This window comes from Erpetoichthys calabaricus, chromosome 13 (genome assembly GCF_900747795.2).
Source record: "Erpetoichthys calabaricus chromosome 13, fErpCal1.3, whole genome shotgun sequence".
Taxonomy (NCBI): domain Eukaryota; kingdom Metazoa; phylum Chordata; class Cladistia; order Polypteriformes; family Polypteridae; genus Erpetoichthys; species Erpetoichthys calabaricus.
This window is the reverse complement of record NC_041406.2, coordinates 2,788,644-2,809,869: the sequence shown is the minus strand read 5'-3', so window position 1 is coordinate 2,809,869 and position 21,226 is coordinate 2,788,644. Positions and strand designations below refer to the sequence as shown.

At 42.9% G+C, this 21,226-nt stretch overlaps 1 protein-coding gene across 1 annotated transcript in view; it reads right to left on the bottom strand.

The window, feature by feature from the left end:
- The window catches only part of LOC114663934 (SH3 domain-binding protein 5-like), a 95,284-nt gene that overhangs the window by 43,108 nt on the left and 30,950 nt on the right, over nucleotides 1–21,226 (bottom strand). The window contains exon 2 of the mRNA XM_028817887.2: nucleotides 13,426–13,488. Coding sequence (XP_028673720.1) covers nucleotides 13,426–13,488 — 63 coding nt within the window. The remainder of the gene's footprint in view (nucleotides 1–13,425; nucleotides 13,489–21,226) is intronic.

Here is a 21,226-nt window from a genome sequence, read left to right as displayed (position 1 = left end):
TTTAGGACACCCTCCGCTGTTATGCTGATGACCCTTCAGCTCTACCTCACTAGCAAACCTACTGCTTCCTTTCCACCTTCCTGGTTTTCTTCTCTAGTAACAAAATGGAGGTTCTCCTCATTGGTACAAAATCAACATTATCCAAAACTGATCATTTTTCCTTTGTTATTGATAATTCCTCTGTCTCCCCTTCCCCATAGGTGTCATCCTTGACAGGACTTTATCCTTTCAGTCCCACATCAATATCATCTCCCGGTCTGCGTATTTCCACTTGCGTAACGTTAATCGTATTCGCCCCACACCACTGCTGTCCTCGTTCATAGCCTTGTCACTTCTCGTCTGGATTATTGCAATTCCTTTTTCTTTGGTCTTTCTCACAAATCTCTTTATAAGCTTCGGCTGGTCCAGAATTCAGCTGCCCTCCCGCATCATTACTAGAACCCCCTCTGTTCACCATATCACTCCCATTCTGCAACAGCTTCAATGGCTTCCAGTTAAGTTCCGCATTCAATTCAAAATTCTTCTGTTAACTTTGAAGGCTCTCCACACCCTCGCCCCTCCATATCTGTCTGACCTCCTCCATGTTGCCAGTCCCTCCTGTACCCTTAGATCCTCTTCCTCCATCCACTTGACTGTCCCCTTCGCCCATCTTACCACCATGCAGTTGCTCTGCTCTGCTCTGGAACTCACTACCATCTGAGCTTAGAATCATTGATTCATTCTCACTTTTCAAATTTAAACTTAAAACTTGTTTAAGACTGCTTTTTCTCTTTGACTACAATTGCTCCGTTTGATTTTAAATTTTTGTATTTTAGTTTTAATAACGTGTGTTTTATCTATTGTTCGGTGTCCTTGAGTGTTTAGAAAGGCGCCTACGAATAAATAAAATGCATTATTATTACATCTCCTCCTATAAATCTCTGCTTACGGCAAAGTAAATACGAGCTGTGAATCCTCCGTGTGCTAATAAATATCTTTATAGAGTCACTCTGAAATTAGATGAGATGTGTTATACGGTGACAGGCAGTGCTGTCTCATTGTGTGGCGCTGAGCAATTCACTGGCAAATGGATTTAAACATCAGCCTGAGTTATGACATACGAGCACAGTAATTTTGTTTAGTTTTGTTCTTTATTTGACCTTCTACAGTTTCTTGAATTAGGAATTTGTTAGTTTTCGCATTGGCCCTTGGGGTCAGAGTGCAGGGTCAGCCATTGCACAGCACTCTTGGAGTGATTGCAGGCTAAGGGTCTTGCTCAAGGACCCAGCAGCGTAGGATCTCTTTTAGCAGTAATGGAGATTCGAACCTGCAACCTTCCGGACAACCAGGCATCAGCCTGCCCAAACCCCGACACGATCAGAGAAGCACAGTTCCAAATCCAAATAAATGAAGGTTTTATTTCAAATGCCTCCTAAAGTATCACAAAAAGCACAGGACACTGGTCGGTCTCTCTTCCTCTCACCACCGCACTGCCCTCCTCCAGTCAAGTGTTGCTTCTCTACCTCCCAGCTCCGACTCGCCTGGATATGGGAGTGCGGTCCCTTTTATTACAGACCCGCGAGTACTTCCGGTGTCAGGGTGACTGTCCGATGGAAGTATTTCCAGGTCACACGGAAGTCAGTTATCAGAGTAGGGAACTTGTATCCCCTGCAATGCCCTCTTGCGGAACCCCGTGACCCCAGCAGGGCTGCCCTGCCAGACTACACTTCCCAGCATGCCCTGCTGGCTTCCCACTGGGTGTGGATATCCGGGACTGCTGCCATCTAGCATGCTGGGGGAATAACAATTCCCTAGTGATCTCTCTACTTTTATAGGGGCCGTCCGTCCATCTCTTCCTTCCGGGTCTGCTTCTTTTCCTGGCCGGGATGTCCGTCCAGCCCGTGTGGCACCTACACAGCACAGATCCTTAGCCTCGGAGCACACACCGCACGCTTCCCATATGGACCAGCAGACCTTCAGTTTTGTGAAAGGAAGTGTCAAAAGAAGAAATATTATACAAGTGTAAAGCCTTTGTTGCTGGGCAGCTTCAAGACAAAAATCTTTTTTACAATATGCAATAAAATCGGCACGTGAAGCATTCCTGCAGGTATTGCGGTTGGGCAGTGAAGGAGCCGGCCGGCCGGGCTGTAAAGCGTAAGATTACAAGCTCAGTGCTACCTCCGACCTTGAGGGAATCTCTCTTAACCGTCAAGGGATTGATTTAATTGTGGAAAAAAAAGTCAATTGCCTTTCCTTGGACGGCCCTGTATGGCAAAGTGCAAACTTCAATTCAGGATCCAAGAATATAGAAAAGGGCAAAACAAAAGAACTTTCTCAAGAAACACACCAGTCTATGGCTGTTTTGTGAAATGAAGATAACTCCATGTCACAGATTGCCAAGAAATGGAAGATTTCGTACAAAGATGGCCACTACAGTCTTGAAAGAAGAGGGCAAGCGGGATTGAACCAGGAAACGAGAAGAAGCAGAAGGCCCAGACGCACGACTGCACAAGAGGACGGAGTGCTGGCTCCGTGGCTAAGGGTCTACGCTGCTCTCTGGAAGGTTGTCAGTCCAAATCTCGTTACTGCCAGAAGGGATCCTACTCTGTTGGGCCACCCTTGAGCCAGACCCTTAACCTGAAACTGCTGTACAATGGCTGACTCTGCACTCTGACTAACAAAGATCATGTGAAAAGACAACAAAATATATCAAATCCAAAAAAAAAAGAGGATAAGGACATCCGAGTGTGTAGTTTGAGAAACGAATGCCTTACAGGTCCTCTGTTGACTGTTTCCTTAAATGGTACACACAAAACACCAGTGTGATCTGCAAGAAATAAAATAGAAGAGGGTCAGAGGACACTGACGTTGAATGGTGGATTTCTGGGAGACCACAGACCTTTGACCATTTTAAGCATTTTCTTCTTATTTGCCAGATTCAAGTACTTTGTGGTCCACATCAGTGACATGCCGGACTGGTCTCGTACCACAGAGGAACTGGAGGTGAAAGGACACAGGAGGCTCTTTTGGTCTTAGGAGACTGTGCTCCTTGAATGCGAGTAGTGACGTCCTTCACATCTTCCACAATTCTGTGACGGCCAGTGTGGTGGGCTAGGCCGGTCACACCACTTCGAGAAAAACCCACTGAATCAACAAGCTAATTAAAAAGGACAGGCTCACTTATGGGACACACTCTGGAAGGTCATAGCAAAGGAGAGAATGGAGACCAAACTGAGCGCCATTATGAGTAACACTGCACATCCTCTCTGTGACACATCAACACTGAGGACTTCAAGCCAACAAAATTATTCAACAGAAGTGAGTCAGGAAACACAACTGGGGCTCCTCTATGGAGGCCTGTATAGCGCCTCACAGGGATTGGGACAGTCAAGTCAGAAGTTTTCTTTCTTTTAAAATAAAAATAAAAAAAGAGTAACAATTCTCTTTGCAATAACTCTTTGCTTTTAATATAAAGCTGTAGTGCAGTTTTTCAGTGTAGCTAATGTGTGTCAAATTTCAGGCTACAGGTTATTTGATTTTTGACCTTCATAGGTTGACCTTTGACCTTGGAGGTCAATCATCACCCTGATAGTGGATAGTAGACGTCACGTAGTCTATCGTGTGGCCCACTTAGCTCGTTGACAGCTAGAACTGCGGTCCCCTCTGGTGTAGATGGTACTGCGCCTCTGCTAGACACACGTGCAGCTACTTGTTAACCCTCCATAAGGAGTGCCCATTCCTAGACTCTCAAGCAAAACATTCCAAAATAAACTGACAACTCTGACTTTAAATATATATATATATATATATATATATATATATATATATATATATATATATATACACTGTATATATTTTTTGCCCCTTTTCTGAAAAACATGTTTACAGTGAAACAGAATTGTTACCTTCTTCACCACACAGCTACTAATTAGTCCTCCTCGGCAGCACCCTTTAAGTTTGATTTAGTAATCGTCAAGTTCCAAAAATGAAGTCTCCTATCTAAATGGAGAACACAGTCTGCGCCTTCACCATAATTTTAGTGTACTGCGTCGTCTGTCCACAAACTCGAGAACACAAAAGTGTTTACAAAGCACGGCTGTGTCTTCCTCTGTAAACAGCATCCAACCTCAGCTCCTCTCTAGATACTCTGAGAAGTCAAAAAAAATGTGGCAGTTTCTTAGCTCAGCACTACCCTGCAAGTAGTGTGAACGCAGGCCAGCCAAGTACAACAGGAGTCAGAAGCACAACGCCTTACCAAGCAAAGCAAAAGACAAACATACGGATGGTTCTTTAGTGGGCATCACCAATTAAATGTTTCACTTTTGCTTTGCATGGACATCAGAAAACAAGTCAAATTGAGCATCTGACCTATTTTGGTTACACGGACGAGCCAATTTTTATTTATTTAGTGAATAATTTTACATGCTGTTCAGAACAGGTCATCCACATGAAGCTAAGTATGTTGAGGCCTAGCCAGCACATTCGAACATGAGAACAATATGGACAAGAACAGGCCGCTCAGCGCAACAAGGCACACCAGGCCTATCCACTTAATTCTTCTAAAATAACCGAGTATTGAAGGTCCCTAAAGTCCTCTTGTCCACCACACTACTTGGTCACTTATTCCATGTGGCTGTGGTTCTCTGTGTAAAGAAAAACGCCCCAATGTTCTTAATTTGTAATGTTGAGGGTAAATTTTGTAAGACTAACATCTGATGGTCAACTCCAGGAAATTGTGCGAAATTTACCTTCAACAAGTTTCCAATGGTGCCCTCCTGTCCTCGATCGACTCATTTTAAAGTCACAGTATTGTTCCTTGGATACTTGGATGGAAGACCATCTAGGAAAAGCTTGGGTTACTCCTGGAAGAGGTGTTGAGGTCAGTAGGGGGTGCTTACGCTGCAGTTGGTGTGTCGACCCCGATGCCCCAGGGACATTGAGAGGGACACTGTGCTGTAAAATGACGCCATCCTTCAGATTAGACATAAAATGGATGTCCGGACTCTCTGTGGTCATAAAAGAGTCCCTGGGCATCCTTCGTAAAGAGTGGGATGTTTTCCGATGTCCTCGCTAAATTCTCCTCCATATACAGTTAGCTCCAGAAATATTTGGACAGAGACAACGTTTTTCTAATTTTGGTTCTGTACATTACCACAATGAATTTGAAATGAAACAACTCTGATGCCGTTGAAGTGCAGACTTTCAGCTTTAATTCAGTGGGGTGAACAAAACGATTACATAAAAATGTGAGGCAACTAAAGCATTTTGTGAACACAATCCCTTCACTTCAGGGGCTCAAAAGTAATTGGACAAATTAAATAACTGGAAATCAAATGTTCATTTCTACTACTTGGTTGAAAACCCTTTGCTGGCAATGACAGCCTGAAGTCTTGAACTCCTGGACATCACCAGATGTTGGGTTTCCTCCTTTTGAATGCTCTGCCAGGCCTTTACTTTCAGTTGCTGTTTGTTTGTGAGCCTTTCTGTCTGAAGTTTAGTCTTCAACAAGTGAAATGCCTGCTCAGTTGGGTTAAGATCAGGTGACTGACTTGGCCATTCAAGAATTTTCCACTTCTTTGCGTTAATAAACTCCTGGGTTGCTTTGGCTGTATGTTTTGGGTCATTGTCCATCTGTATCATGAATCAATTTGACTGCTGTATTTAGCTGGATTTGAGCAGACAGTATGTCTCTGAACACCTCAGAATTCATTCGGCTGCTTCTGTCCTGTGTCACATCATCAGTAAACACTAGTGTCCCCGTGCCACTGGCAGCCATGCACGCCCAAGCCATCACACTGCCTCCCTCCACCATGTTTTTCAGATGATGTGCTGTTCCACGCCTTTTCCATACTTTTTTCTTGCCATCATTCTGGTAGAGGTTGATCTTGGTTTCATCTGTCCAAAGAATGTTTTTCCAGAACTGTGCTGGCTTTTTTAGATGTTCTTTAGCAAAGTCCAATCTAGCCTTTCTATTCTTGAGGCTTATGAGTGGCTTGCACCTTGCAGTGCACCGTCTGGATTTACTTTCATGCAGTCTTCTCTTTATGGTAGACTTGGATATCGATACGCCCGCCTACCCCCTGGAGAGCGTTGTTCACTTGGTTGGCTGTTGTGAAGGGGTTTCTCTTCACCATGGAAATGATTCTGCGATCATCCACCACTATTATCTTCCGTGGACGTCCAGGTCTTTTTGCGTTGCTGAGTTCACCAGTGCTTGCTTTCTTTCTCAGGATGTACCAAACTGTAGATTTTGCCACTCGTAATATTGGAGCAATTTCTCGGATTGGTTTTTTCTGTTTTCGCAGCTTAAGGATGGCTTCTTTCACCTGCATGGAGAGCTCCTTTGACCGCATGTTGTCTGTTCACAGCAAAATCTTCCACATGCAAGCACCAAATCAACTCCAGGCCTTTTATCTGCTTAATTGATAATGACATAACGACGGACTTGCCCACACCTGCCCATGAAATAGCATTTGAGTCAATTGTCCAATTACTTTTGAGCCCCTGACATGAAGGGATTGTGTTCAAAAAACGCTTTAGTTGCCTCACATTTTTATGCAATCGTTTTGTTCACCCCACTGAATTAAAGCTGAAAGTCTGCACTTCAACTGCATCTGAGTTGTTTCATTTCAAATTCAAATGTACAGAACCAAAATTAGAAAAAAAGTTGTCTCTGTCCAAATATTTATGGACCTAACTGTATATATTTATTGATGAAGACAGAATTGTTATCTTTGATTGAGCAGAACACTGATGTTTTTTCGGACTCTCCAGGCATAACTAACCTTGCAGAATACAAAATCACTACTGAACCCAGTGTTAGGGTGCAGATGCGGCCGTTTCGCATTCTGAAAGCGCAAAGGAATATTGTGCACGATGAAGTCAAGAAAATGCTGGCATTAGATGTAATTCGTGAAAGTAAAAGTGATTGGTGCAGTCCGGTTGTATTAGTCCCAAAACAAGACAGTACTGTTCGCTTCTGTATCGATTTCAGGCACTTGAATAAGGCCTCTAAATTTGATGCTTATCCAATGCCCCGTGTTGACGAGCGACCTATATCTGTCCTATCAAGGAGCATGTTTAAACTTTTGAAAGAGACATCTGTTTGTTTGCAGTGTTTGAATAAAGTTCCTGTCTCTACAACCTCCTCTGTTTCTGTGCAAATCTGTGACCAAGCGTGACTATATATGTGTGCTTGTAATGTTGTGTCAGGGGTTTGGAGGCTCTGAGACATACCTATAGGGCAATTTATAAACATTATTAAAATTTTCTTTTACAAACAATTAGCATAATATACTACATTATATCTACTCTTATTTAAATCATAATTCAGCATTGCATGCAGTGGTATGTCCAAAACTGGAACTTTGGGTTCTCAATTTCCTTCTGACCTTTAGAAAAAGGGTCGATTCAGCCATTAAGTCATCTTCATCTTGATGAAGATTACTGCAAGCTCAGCTGGGACTGCCCTTGGCATGTGCTGCAGATGGCCCTCTGACTGCAGATCAACTTCATCCTGCATACACGCCAGTCTACCATGGGATGGGCTCACAAGGGAAGGACACCACAATACCACATTATTAAAAAAATTGATATATTTGGGAATTTATTATCTTCATATATATAATGCCATCAATTATTTCCATGTTTAGTTTAAGTTAAAGCAGATTTTGAAAAATATGTCAAACTTGTATTTGGGAAAGAAAAAATCATCCAACTTTTTTTTTTCTTAATAATGGAAATGAATGTCAATGAGAGGGTGTCAGATGAATTACCAGTAAGGCAGGACTGCTCAGCTACATCATACGTAAGGCCGCAGATCTTGGTGACGTCTTATCAAGTGAGCTCTGTCTGTAGAAATGGAGCCAATTAAATTAATTAAGACTGGAATGTTTCATTTTAAAAACATGTCCTACTTTGGATATACTCAAATGCGTGTTACAAATTGTGGTGTACACTTCCAAGTCAGGTATACGACACCAGGAGAACATTCACTTGCTGTCTTCACAGTCCATTATACTTTCATACATTTGCCAGAATGATGACATGTTGGAATGTTCATTTCTCAAATAGCATTCATGCTTTTAACTGTTAATAAAATCACATGAACCTCCTTTTATTTTTGCTCTTCAAAAGTAATGTGTTTTGTTAATGCTTTATGACAGCTCCGGCCACGTCCTTACATCACAGCAGCAGTAAATGGACAGTTTTTGCCCTTAACGTGGTCCTGTAGATTCATCTGCACAACTTTATTTGTATTATATAAACATTAGGAAGGTGAGCCAAGTGCCCACTCCAACTCCTGCTGTTGGCATATGGTGGGCTTCAGGAGTGGGGACCATTATGGGCAATAGGCGACCTTTTAGTTTGTACAGAGGGCTCCTTCACCTCACAGGGCATGGCTTTGGTCAAGCAGCCCGCGTCAAGCCTGAAGCTGACAAAGAATTCTGAAGTAGCAGGGGAGAAAAAAAAAAAAAAAAAAGGATTTTGTCGTTCTCCGTTGGTTAAGTTTGATCACAAAACAAGTTTGTGTAACAGGCAGGATATTAGTGACCGACATTTGTGACATCTTCCACGGCCATCTGTAATGTCATTTGAACTATCAGGTGAGTAGAGAGTCTGCTCTGCTGATCTCTTAAATAAATAAGCAGCTTTCTTAGCATTTTTTCATAGTGGGGGAAAGTTGGCAGTCGGCTCTCATCATAAAATGAAGTTTTATTTGGCGTTTCATAGACTGGTTACCACTTAAGTACTATGGGCCGCTGCCACCTGGCCAAAGTACACCTGCAATTTCCACAAAATGGGAGAAAGGTCTGCCAGAGTGGCGCATATCTGAGGAAAGCGAAAGGGGCCTGGGCAGACCCCCTGGCATCAGATTCAGCCAGCTGGAGCTTTTGTTTCACTCTCCTCTCTGTCCATCTGAACAGAGCATGTGTTACTATGACTGGTTTTCCATTTCTCATTCCTACTGTTTTATATAAACCTATTATAAATAATTGTTTGGCTCTATACTTTCTAGCTGTAAACAACTCAAAAATACTTTTGTGTATGAAAATGGGCTCCCTAAAGTAGAGGCAAGTTGTTGTTATTGCCAGTGTGTCATCCGTGTCATTAAGGTCACGCAACGCTGTCATTAACTGTCCTCCGGCAAAACAGACAAACAACAAACAAAATTTACTTATCCAGGATTACAGGGTCCTGATCATCCTGTGAAAGTCTCAACTGCATGTGCTAATAAACTTGCAACAGCAAGTCACCACTCACCATTAGGACAATCGAGAATGAGAACAGGCCATGCAGCCCACCAAAGCTTGTCAGTCCTGTCCACTTAACTTTTTTAAAATTATCATGTCGACTTTTGAAGGTCCCTAAGGTCTGACTGTCCACCACGCTACCTGGTCACTTACTCCATGTCTCTGTGGTTCTCCGTGTGAAGAAAAACTCCCAAATGTTTGATCAAACAACACCACGATTAGCAAGTACAACGTCCCTCCATTGAAAACCTTCAGTCTGCCTCACCTGAAAAATCTCAGACCACAGTTTACACACAATTTGTTAAGTATAGTGGTGCAAATAAAAAAACATATACACCTATAACCATTCATGAGCGTCAGAGGACCACCTTCTAGGGTCACCTCAGCTATGTAGTACCACTCCGGGGTGAGAGGGGGCGCTAGTGTTAATTGCGTTCTCTTCCTTTCCTTCTCCACTGACCCCGCCCCTTCCAGTCCCTTGCCAGATGTTTTGAGAATGAGCCGAGTGTTGGTTTGCACAAAGTCTGCTGCTTCAGTGTTTTTAGATCTTTCTGTCAGATGTTTCTATGGGATACTGAAGTACAATGACAAGCATTTCAGAAGTTTCAAAGGCTATGATTGACAATGACATGAAGATTATGCAAAGAGTCAACATTTACACTGTTGGCCCTTCTTTCTTATTCAAGACCTATGCGATTCATCCTGGCATGCTGTCTGTCCATCAACTTCTGGGCCAAATCCTGACTGATGGCAGCCCCGCATTTTTGCATAATCAGAATTTGTGGCTTTTTGTTTGACCACCCACCTCTTGAGGATTGACCACAAGTTCTCAACGGGATTAAAGTCTGGGGAGTTTCCTGGCCATGGACCCCAAATGTCGATGTTTTGTTCCCCAAGCCACTTAGTTCTCACTTTTGCCTTATGGTCCGGTGTTCCATCATGTTGGTCACCAGACAGATGTTTTGGCCCCATTCTTTATTCATGGCTGTGTTCGTAGGCAAAATTGAGAGTGAGCCCTGCACTCCCTTGGCTGAGAAGCAACCCCACGTGACATGAATGGTCTCAGGATGCTTTACTGTTGGCACAGTGACACAGGACTGATGGTAGCGCCGCTCAGCTTTTCTTTTTTCTGGATGCCACAAACAATTGGAAAGGGGATTCATCAGAGAAAATAAAATGACTTTACCCAGCAGTCCTCAGCAGTCCAATCCCAGAATATTTGTCTGTCCCTGATGGCTTCTTTGCTGCCCTTCTTGACACCCACCAGGCCATCCTCCCAAAGTCTTTATCTCACTCACACCTCCCTGCTGCAATTCCTAACAAGCTCTGCATTGGTGGTGCCCACAGCTGAATCAACTTTAGGAGATGGGCCAGGCGCTTGCAGTACTTTATTGGGCGCCCTGAAGCCTTCTTCACAACCATTGGACATCTCTCCTTGAAGTTCTTGATGATCTGATAAATGGCTGACTTAGGTGCCCTCTTACTATCCTCGCCTGTGAAGCCCTTTTTGTTCAAAGCAATGATTTGTGGCAGGGCTAACATGCAGTAGAAATGAGCTTTTTGTGGATTAAGCTCATTTTTATGGCAAAGAGGACACTTTGCAATTCATCTGATCTCTCTTCAGAACCTTCTGGAGTTGATGCAAATTGCGATCATAAAAACCGAGGCAGCAAACTTTGTGAAAGTTAATATTTGTGTCAATCTCAAAACTTTTGGCCACTACTGTATAAATCTCGAGCCCGCCAAAAGGAGATGTCATTCTGTGAACCGAGCACCCTAAAACGGAGACCCTTTCCCTTTTGACATTCATTCGGAGAATCTTGCGTTCAAGCCATAAACAGGCTGGTATTTCTTACTGACTCTTCTGTTTCTTTATTTGTCATGCCATAGAGCGCCTTTGGTTACATTTGGATTGACCGAATTAAACAGGGATGGCCAGGCTGGCACCCCAACATTTAGTCTTTCCGACTTGTTACTCCTCGCATGACCACATTATATACTCTATGACTTGAGAAATGCTGACAATGTTGGTGCATGAAAACTAAGGAGAAAAACCAGACTCAAATAACATGCTGCCACCAGTCCATGGTGTATTCAGCAGTCGGCAGCCCACCCTGCTTAAATCATCTCAGCACCCGCTTGATTTAATCTGCAAGTCGCACAAGTCACAGCAAACAAAATGTCACATCTGTGGGTATGCAGCCAGCTTTCATGTCGTGCTAAAATATTTGGATTCAGGGAGGTCTAAAACGTCGAGATTCATTAAAATCTCGAGGTCGTATTTTTGGACGATCATAATACTTTCACTACGAGAAAGTAAATCGGACTCAGGGAGGTCTAAAATGTTGAGATTCAATCAAAATCTCGAGGTTGTATTTTTGGGCGATCATAATACTTTCCCTATGAGAAAGTAAATCTGAGGACTCAGGGAGGTCTAAAACATCAAGATGTATCAAAATTGAATTTTTGGACGATTATAATACTTTCCCTATGAGAAAGTAAATCTGAGGACTCAGGGAGGTCTAAAACATCAAGATGTATCAAAATTTCGAAATCGAATTTTTGGACGATTATAATACTTTCCCTACGGGAGAGAAAATCGGACTCAGGAAGGTCTAAAATGTCGAGATTCAATCAAAATCTTGAGGTCGTATTTTTGGACGATCATAATACTTTCCCTACGAGAAAGTAAATTGGACTCGGGGAGGTCTAAAATGTTGAGATTCATCAAACTCTTGAAATCAAATTTTTGGACGATTATAATACTTTCCCTATGAGAAAGTAAATCTGAGGACTCAGGGAGGTCTAAAACATCAAGATGTATCAAAATTTCGAAATCGAACTTTTGGACGATTATAATACTTTCCCTACGGGAGAGAAAATCGGACTCAGGAAGGTCTAAAATGTCGAGATTCAATCAAACTCTCGAAATTGAATTTTGGGACGATTATAATACTTTCCCTATGAGAAAGTAAATCTGAGGACTCAGGGAGGTCTAAAACATCAAGATGTATCAAAATCGAATTTTTGGACGATTATAATACTTTCCCTACGAGAAAGTAAATCGGACTCAGGAAGGTCTAAAATGTCGAGATTCAATCAAAATCTCGAGGTTGTATTTTTGGACGATTAAAATACTTCCTTTACAATAAGTAAAAAAGAGCCAATCACTGCGCTCATTGTGAATATTTGCTTTGATAAACATCCCAAGCATGATGAGCAATCAGACTGGCAGAGACAAGTTTGTGTCTTGTATTATTGTAGCTGCGTCAGTAAGAAGCTCATTATCCTCTACAGACCTAACCACAGACTGGAATGGTGTGGTCATAACCATCAAGCCCAATAACCAAGCGTCACAAGCGCACATAGCACAACAGTTTGGTATGTCCACATTCTGGCAGATTATAAAAGTCCGGGGGGCCGCTTGAGCCAGATAATTGGGTGAAACCAAAAACAAAGACCACAGGGCCAGCTGCTTTCTGGTGGGGTTTTCCACTTGAATCAAACTGTAGTGCGTAAGCATTTGCTGAGTGAGTTAAAAAAAATGAACAGGAACAACAGCTGACGCTGTGTTACTCACGCCAACACAATAAAATATTACATTGCATTGTGCTACAGTTTTACTAAAATGCTCTTTTGGAATTGCCTTGTGTATTCCGAAGATGAAAAGGTCAATGTTGAAGTGAGCTCATCATGGGAGGACATCAAGAGCTCTTTTCACCACGGAGATTCAGATTTTACTATTATAGACACATTTGAACATTTTGCCAGCTAAAATAAATTCCTAAAGGCAGAAACAGCAAGAAAAAGAAGAGGCACGGAGGAGAGCTAACAACAGCTGCCAGATGCCCTTCTGAAAAATATCCAAGGGAGCAATTGAAATGTGCCTCCCTGAACATACAGTAACAAAAAAATACAAATAGACATAAATGTAAACACTTAAGAAAAAGGAAGAAGAGACGCCAAACTTGATGGAACACGTTAAACTGTGAATGGATTTTCCATCAGAAACGTTTATCTAAAGGAATGAGTAACAGTTCTGGAATATCCGAGTGATTTCGCTCTAACTAGCACATAAAGCAGCAGGAATTTAAAAAATCCCAAAGCCATAAATGATTCAAGTTACATCACTTAACAGCAGAACAGCTTTTATATTTTATTATAACTGGGCGGCACACATGCGAGCACATACCTCCAGTTCCGTCTCCCATCTATTAATGTCGTCTGTAGACTGGTTCAGTTTTTCCAATTCGCCCTACAAAAGACAAAATGAAAACATTCAATGACGTGAAGCAACATCTGGATGGAGTTAAGACATCTGGCGCTGCTACACAATGCATTAAACGACCTTTAGAGAACACGGTGGCCAAAGAGAGATTTAAAAACAGAAAACTCTTTGAACAAGCGGACGGCAAGAAGATCATTGAAAGGAGACCTGCTGCTCAGGAGATCATCTACCGATTTACAGGACCCCATTTTGTTTCACATCCCTCAAGTTCAGGCCTCGCCTGGAAACTTTGTAAATTTCACCAAAACATTAGGAGGTTCTTCTTTACAGAGAGCCCCACAGACACGTGGAATAAGTGACCGGTTTGTGTGGTAGACAGGACTTTAGGGACCTTCAAAACTCAACTTGCTGTTATTTTAGAAGAAATACGTGGATGGGACTGGCGAGCTTTATTGGGCTGAGTGGCCTCGTCTTGTCCAGATTGTTCTAATTCTAATGTTCTCAGAGACTGAAGTTACCCCGGTAACACTGTTGGAAGGTGGGTTGTGGGGGTATGGGGGGGGGGGGCATGAGTCTGCTATGCAATCCACCAAGGAAGAGGTGCCAGTCCAGCAAAGGACACGCTCAAAGTCACGGACACCAAGCCAGTTTAGAGACCAATCAACCAAATAAATATTTCTCTTAGAAAAACCCATACAGACCAAAATAAAAAATATCAAGGTTAGGACAATGTCACATCAGACAACTGCTGCAGCGATTCTCATCATGTACACAGTCTTAGAGGGTCTATAGCAGTCACTTAACATGACAAACCCCATAATTCTCTGCAACTAGCCTGCGACTTGCTCTGATTAAACCAAACAGGTTAAACTTTTGTCTTCGGTCGTAGCAGCAGACTTGTGTTCATGAGAGCTGACAACCAATGAATGCTCATCCAGAAGTGCAGAGCGTAGCATAGGAGTGATGAGGAATTATGGAACATGCGTGTTTTGGACCTCACACACAGAACAGAAGCTTGTCTGTCGGACGTCTCGTGTTTTACTTACCAGTACAGAATGGAAACAAGTCAGGCGATGTCGCCATGGCGTGACATTCAGGTGCGTTCAGCGACTAAGTCAACTGTTATGAAAGCTGGCACATTTCACATGTTTTATTTACTTCACTCACGAGTCTATTACCACATTTTAATTTATTAAATAGTTTTGTAACAATGAGTCATATTCAAAAGTAATGGCGATCGTAGAATGCCATAACACACGTTAGTAGATGACAATAAAACTACATTAAATAACAGCACTTTACAATGGCGCTCAAAACCAAGCACAACGAGGCTTGTGGTGGCACAATGGCCTTCATACACAGCATCTACAATTCAGGCGATGTGACAATGACATCAACTGATGTGTGTTAGTGTTGGAGGGTCTTAATCATAATATTTTTGAAAGCATACCCAATAATTAGCAATGGAAAAATATCTATTAATACAAAATGGCCAATACGAGGACAAAGTGACCAACAATGTCACCATATGAATGGAGAGAAGCAACTTAAATAAGTTCAACATCTCATTATTAATACGAGTTAAAACACATTAATGTGTTAAAATTATATAAATAAGTAAGAACTTGTAAAGGAACCGATTTACTGTTGTGACAGATGGCCGGGGCCCATGCCGCATATGTTCAAGGGAAACACAATATCTCCCCCTGGACGCTAGAGGGCAGCCTCCCTGGGTTGCAGCGGTGCCTCAGACTCCCGCAGGGCTTCATGGGAGTTGGAGTTTGGTGCAGCCCTGTTGGGTTCCGCAGGCGCTGCCAGGGGGTGCTGCAGCAGGAGCTGCTGGCCCCTTGTGGGCACTAGTTTTACCACACCCGGAAGTGCAGCCGAATGTTGGTAATCAATCCGAGAGCTTAATAAAAGGAGCCAGCAACCACCACTCAGGAGCCTGAGTCGGGAGGAGGAGGACTGCGCTTGCCAGGAGGAGTGGTGGTGGTGCAAAGGATAATGTGTGTTATTGTGTCTGTTGTGACTGTGTACTGCCTGTGGGACACGGGGAAGACGTGCACCCATAGGCGAAGAAAAATAACAGTTTCTTGTTTTTATATGTGCCTCCGTGTCCATCTGTGTTGGGTCAGGCGCCCATATAGTGCCTTTGTTACACTGTATAAAGGGAATATGAATGGCACATGATGGGCAAGATGACCAGGGGCTCGCTGCGACCGTTTGCATATACCTGGGACTGAAAGATGAGGAGCTTAAGCCACTGAAGCCCCCCACCTTTCGCTGCCAATGGCCATTTTTAATCCCATTCTGTGTTTATGTCAGTTAGGGCAGCTGTGCCTTTACCATGCCATTCAGTTCAAATGCCGTTTAGCTGCAGGTTAATGGTGTCGGTTCTTTACAATAATAACTTGCAGATAATGTCGTGTAATCGGTTCACTGCTTTCAGAGATTGCTTTTCCTTTCCGTTTAAAGAGGGGACTTTTTTTTGTGCTCTTATTAGTTTAACTTCTCTAATGCACCAGGAGGGGGTGCTGCTCTGTGAGCCATTTGTGCCCACGCGCTCTGCCCATTGTTCGACTCCCTGGCACTGGGCATCTGAGTGGCTGTCTGATGAGTCAAAGAGGGAAATCTACAAGCAGAAGCGACCGCTCTCAAGGTTAGCGCACTCCTAGTTGAAGTCGCACCGGACATTTCTCTGTTTTAAGAAGGACGAGTTGGCAAATTCACCAAATGCTTTTCAATGGGAGATTCTGACATTTTAAAACTTTGTACAGTGTGATCTGTTTGAGATACCTGAATGAAAAGTGAACTGTCTCGTCAAATTTCTTCAAAGAATAAGTGCGCCATATCTCAACAAAATTGATCCACAGGGGGCCGAGTTGTTTGTTGTAAACAGCCAGACGTGGGTTTTCGCGATAGGTGCTTTGTGCATTACATGTGAACGCACCTAAAAAGAAAAAAAATAAAAAGGGTCAAACTTGCTGCTGAACTCGCTCCTTAAGGCAGCACACTATTGGCAGTCACAAAAAGTGCTGGAAGGTTGGCACGCAGGCAGTAAATGTGACACGGAGAGTGACTTTTAGTCAAATAAACTGACACGGTCCAGTCAGGCGATCAGCAATGCAGTCAGCAAGTCTGACACACCCGACGAGTACAAGTCACGTGATGTGACATCAGCTTTATGAAACAGCAGGTTATAATAAATACTTCAATAAGAAATACTGCAACTTAAAAACGCAGAGTGTATGCACGTACTATACACAAATAAAGTTCTATCAGTCTATCTACTGTGAAAGAATCAGTCTCAACACATGAGAAAAAAGGTTTGGGGCAGCCACTCGTAAATTGTCTACAAAAGGGTAAAGAGGGAAGCAGAGATGTGCTCTTGTTGAGTTCCAAACTGAAATGATTTGGTATTGAAAAGATGACGGCTTTATAAGCCAAAACCAGAAGTGACATCAGGCTGGGCACGGGAATTGGAAGTGACGTCATTCGCGGTGTCAGAACCGGAAGTGACGTCCGTCTGGTTGCCAGACCCGGAAGTGACGTCGTTGATGCAGAATCAGGCAGGTTTTCCCGTATTTGGCCTGCAGAGATAACAGAATAAGGTTTAGTGCACCCCATCACCCCCTGGCCTGGCGGGTAATTACCTCTACTTGGCCCATTCATCTCCCTCCTAATCGCACGTGCATGACACTACTCACGCTACCAGTCAAAGACAGGTAATGGAATAAACGTAAAAATATTTGATATCTCTGACCCTCTGTGCACCTCCAGCACCTTTACTTGGTACCCGAGAAGGAGCTTTAGAAGGCTGCCGTAAGACATGACGTAGGTCAGGTAATGTCCACAACATCAGTCACGAAATGCCCTTGGTGTCAGATCACCCTCCAACAACCCTAATCTTAACCACAGTGCAACGGGGCCCTAATGTTAACTACTGTCTAACGTGATGGGTTTTTCATGACTGACGTTGAAGGCGTTTCGTGATTTTGGGGTATTACGTCTGACCTCAAGCGGTCTGCAATGACACACTGCTGCGGTAGCCTCTCTTGAGCACTTGCCCGTAAATCCTGCTTCTCTCTTATTTCAAAGCGCCTAATGCTCACTTCCTGTCCGCTCGTATTCTCCACACCTTTAAAGGCGACTTGGTTTGCCTCCTATGCCATTTCTCCTCCTCGTTTCGTCTCAGCCTCTTTTTTCTGGCACTTCTTTGTTCGATTACATCACCAAAGCCAAGCTGGCGAGTCAGATTGTTCTGAGGCATTGGACACTCGCACAGACCATACAGATTTATTACAGTGGCGTGCAAAAGCATTCAATCCCCTTGAAAGTCATCCTCATTTGCTGCATGACATAAGATCTGGACACATATTGAGCCATTCAGTATTTTGAATGTGAACTCTTACGATGTAACAAAGTATTTCCATTTTCTGTACATATTTAACTGAACAAGAACAACTCCAAAATTCGTGTTTGCCTAAGTTTTTAGACCTCAGTGCTTTGGAAGCTAAAGATTTACACAAATGATAAATGAGTCACAAACGACACAAGGGTGATATTCATCTGATACTCATAATTAAATGAGGTCCTACTTGGGAGTCATTTCTGTCTCTCTGGATATAAAAGGCCTTCTTTGTAAGGCCAAAGTCTCTGTTGGATAGTCACCACAAAACTGAAGACAAAGGAGCATCTGCTGATGTGAGAAACAAAAGTTGCTGAAATGCACAAGGCAGGAAATGATGGCAGAAACTATTGAAGAGTCTGAATGTCCCATCAAGCACTTCTGGATCCATCATCAGAAAGCAGAGGTTCATTAAAGCACCCAGACTCTTACCAGAACAGGCCGTCCATTAAAACTAAATATCAGAGTAGGCCGTCAAGTAAGAATTCTACCATCACTCTCCTGAAACTGGTATGAAGGTGCAAGGGTCCACAATCTCAAGATCTCTCCATAAAAGGGCCTCTACGGGAGGGGAGCAAAAAAGAAGCCATTCCTTAAGAAGGTCCACATAAAGGCACGAATGGCATTTGCTACAAAGCATGAGAAAGACCCAGTTAAGAATTGGGAGAAGGTTTAATGGTCAAATGAGACCAAAACAGAACTTCAAAGAGGTGAGTGTGACTTAAAACTAAAACTGGCCAGGCCTCAAGAAGCACTAGACCTACGGTGACACATGGTCGAAGTGGCGGCATCGAGCTATGGGGACGCTTGTCATGTGCTGGGACTAGGAATCTTGTCAGAGTTGAAGGGACAATGGATGGACACAAACACGACACGATATTGCAGGTGAACTTGTTCCAGTCAGCTCAGGAGAAGATTCATCTGTCAACATGACAATGACGCTGAGCAGAAGGCCAAAGTGACACTGGAGTGGCTCAAATACTGAAAGGTGAGTGTTTTGGAACGACCGAGTCAAAGCCCTGATCTTCACCAGACTGAGAATCTGTGGCACTCTTTGAAAACTGCTTTCCAGCGGCGCCAACCCACCAACCTGGAGGGTCTTGAGAAGTTCTGACAAGAAGAATGGGGAAGAATCACAACGTGCAGAACTGGGACAAACTTACATAACCAACAGAATGAAGGCTGTCAGTGAAGCAAAAGGGGTCTCGACAAAGTAGGAATGTGGAGGGCTTGAACACTTACGCCAAGACTCACTTTTGTGATTTTCTTCTTCAGTTAAATATCAACAGAAAATGGTTGATTTGGATTTTGGAAATGTGTTGTTACAGCAAATTAAAAATACTGAATGGATAAACAGGTGGACAAATCTTTTGTCATGCAGAGAATCAGGATGTCTTTCAATGGGATTGAATAGTTTTGCACGCCACTGTATACAGCAGACAGACAGAACTAAATACTTGCAAGTGCATGTTGCATGCTATTTGTACTCTGTGTGTGTCTTTTTGTTGTATTTTATTATCATTCACTGTTCCGAGGAGACATACAAGTAAGAATTTCATTGTACTAAGTCCACATGACAATAAACCTGAACTTGAATCATGTGAAGACCACATGCCAAGGTAGCCTATGAACCCAGGACTCTGAAGCGATGATGAAGAAGCACTAACTACTGTGCCAGCTCGTATTAAACGTACCTGACAGTTTTACTCAACAATGTAAAACTCCAAATTTCATGCAGTTCAGAATACTAATTACTCACCACTCCTCCATTTAGAATACTGGCAAACAAATGAAACGCCTAACTAAGCCACCTAACCACCGTGATGAGCTACAAAAAGCAGCCCAGATGTTCACAGACGACCACCGCCTGCAGCCTTCACAGCACTCTGAACGCAAAGGGGCCTCTTTAGATGAAACCAGCCAACATATTTGTCACCCTGTGACGTCCTTAGCAGTCTGTCTTAACACTTCTTGTCTCGCCTCAGAATAACTCTGGAAGTCTGAAGGTTTTGTTGTTACAGTCTAATGATTTATCGTGTTAAGCACAGCTGCGCCAGGTTGTTGACGTCTTTCTCGCCGGCTGCCAGGCCAGCTCCCTCTTGGCCACCATGATTTGTGAAACGCCTGTAAGGTGAGCAGTCATCAAATCTGATGTGTGGAACTTTTAAGCATGATGGGTATGCTGACGACACACAACTGTATTTATTAACAGCGCCTGATGACCCCAACTCTCTTGGCTCACTGACCCCAATGTCTTACTTGTGTTTCTGAGTGGATGAGTTGTAATTTTCTCAAACTAAATGAGGAGAAATCAGAAATCTTAGTGATTGGATAGAGATATAATGAGGGTATTAGAAATAAACTTGATCCATTAGGCTTCAAAGTGAAGACCGAGGTAAAGAATTTAGAGGTAATTATTGACTCTGATCTAAATTTTAAATCACATATTAATCAGATTACTAGGACAGCATTTTTTCCCACTTAAGAAATTTAACAAAAGTTAGATCTCTTATAACTTTGCAAGATGCTGAGAAATGAGTTCAGGCTTTTATTTTTAGACTAGATTAGTGTAACGCACTCTACTTAGGACAACCCAAAAAAGACATCAATCAACTGCAACAAGTGCAAAATGGAGCTGCCAGAATCTTAACTAGGAAAAGAAAATCCGAGCACATCACGCCAGTCTTAGCGTCACTACACTGGTTACCTGTGCCATTTAGAACTGACTTTAAAATCCTGCTTATGGTTTACAAAGCCTTTAAATAATCTTGTCCATCTTATATCTCAGAACGTCTGTCACCTTACACTCCAAATCGTAACCTTAGATCTTCAAAATGAGGGTCTGCTTAGAATTCCAAGAGCTAAACTTAACAGAAGTGGTGAGGTGGCCTTCTGCTGTTATGCACCTCAAATCTGGAATACGAGTTTACTGATAGAAATTAGCCAGGCTGATACCATGGAGCACTTTAAGAAACTGCTAAAAACTCATTATTGGAACATGGCTTTCTCATAACTTCATTTTAGTGTAACCCTGATATTCTGTATATGCACTAAATTATCATTTTTTTTCATGGTTCCACAAGCCGTACTAACCCCTACTTTCTCTGCCCCTCCATCCCCAGCCCCCCCCATCAAGGCACCATGCAGTACCTACATTGATGGATTGAAGGCCAGATATCCACATGACCAGCATCATCCAATTCTTTCACGTGAAGCCTGAAAACCACAAGGACTGATTGCGATCATTGATGCTAGGGGGACTGGGTGGTCTCGTGGCCTCGGAACCCCTGCAGATTTTGTTTTGTCTGTCCTCCTGGCCATCAGACCTTACTTTACTCTTTGTTAACTAGTATTGCC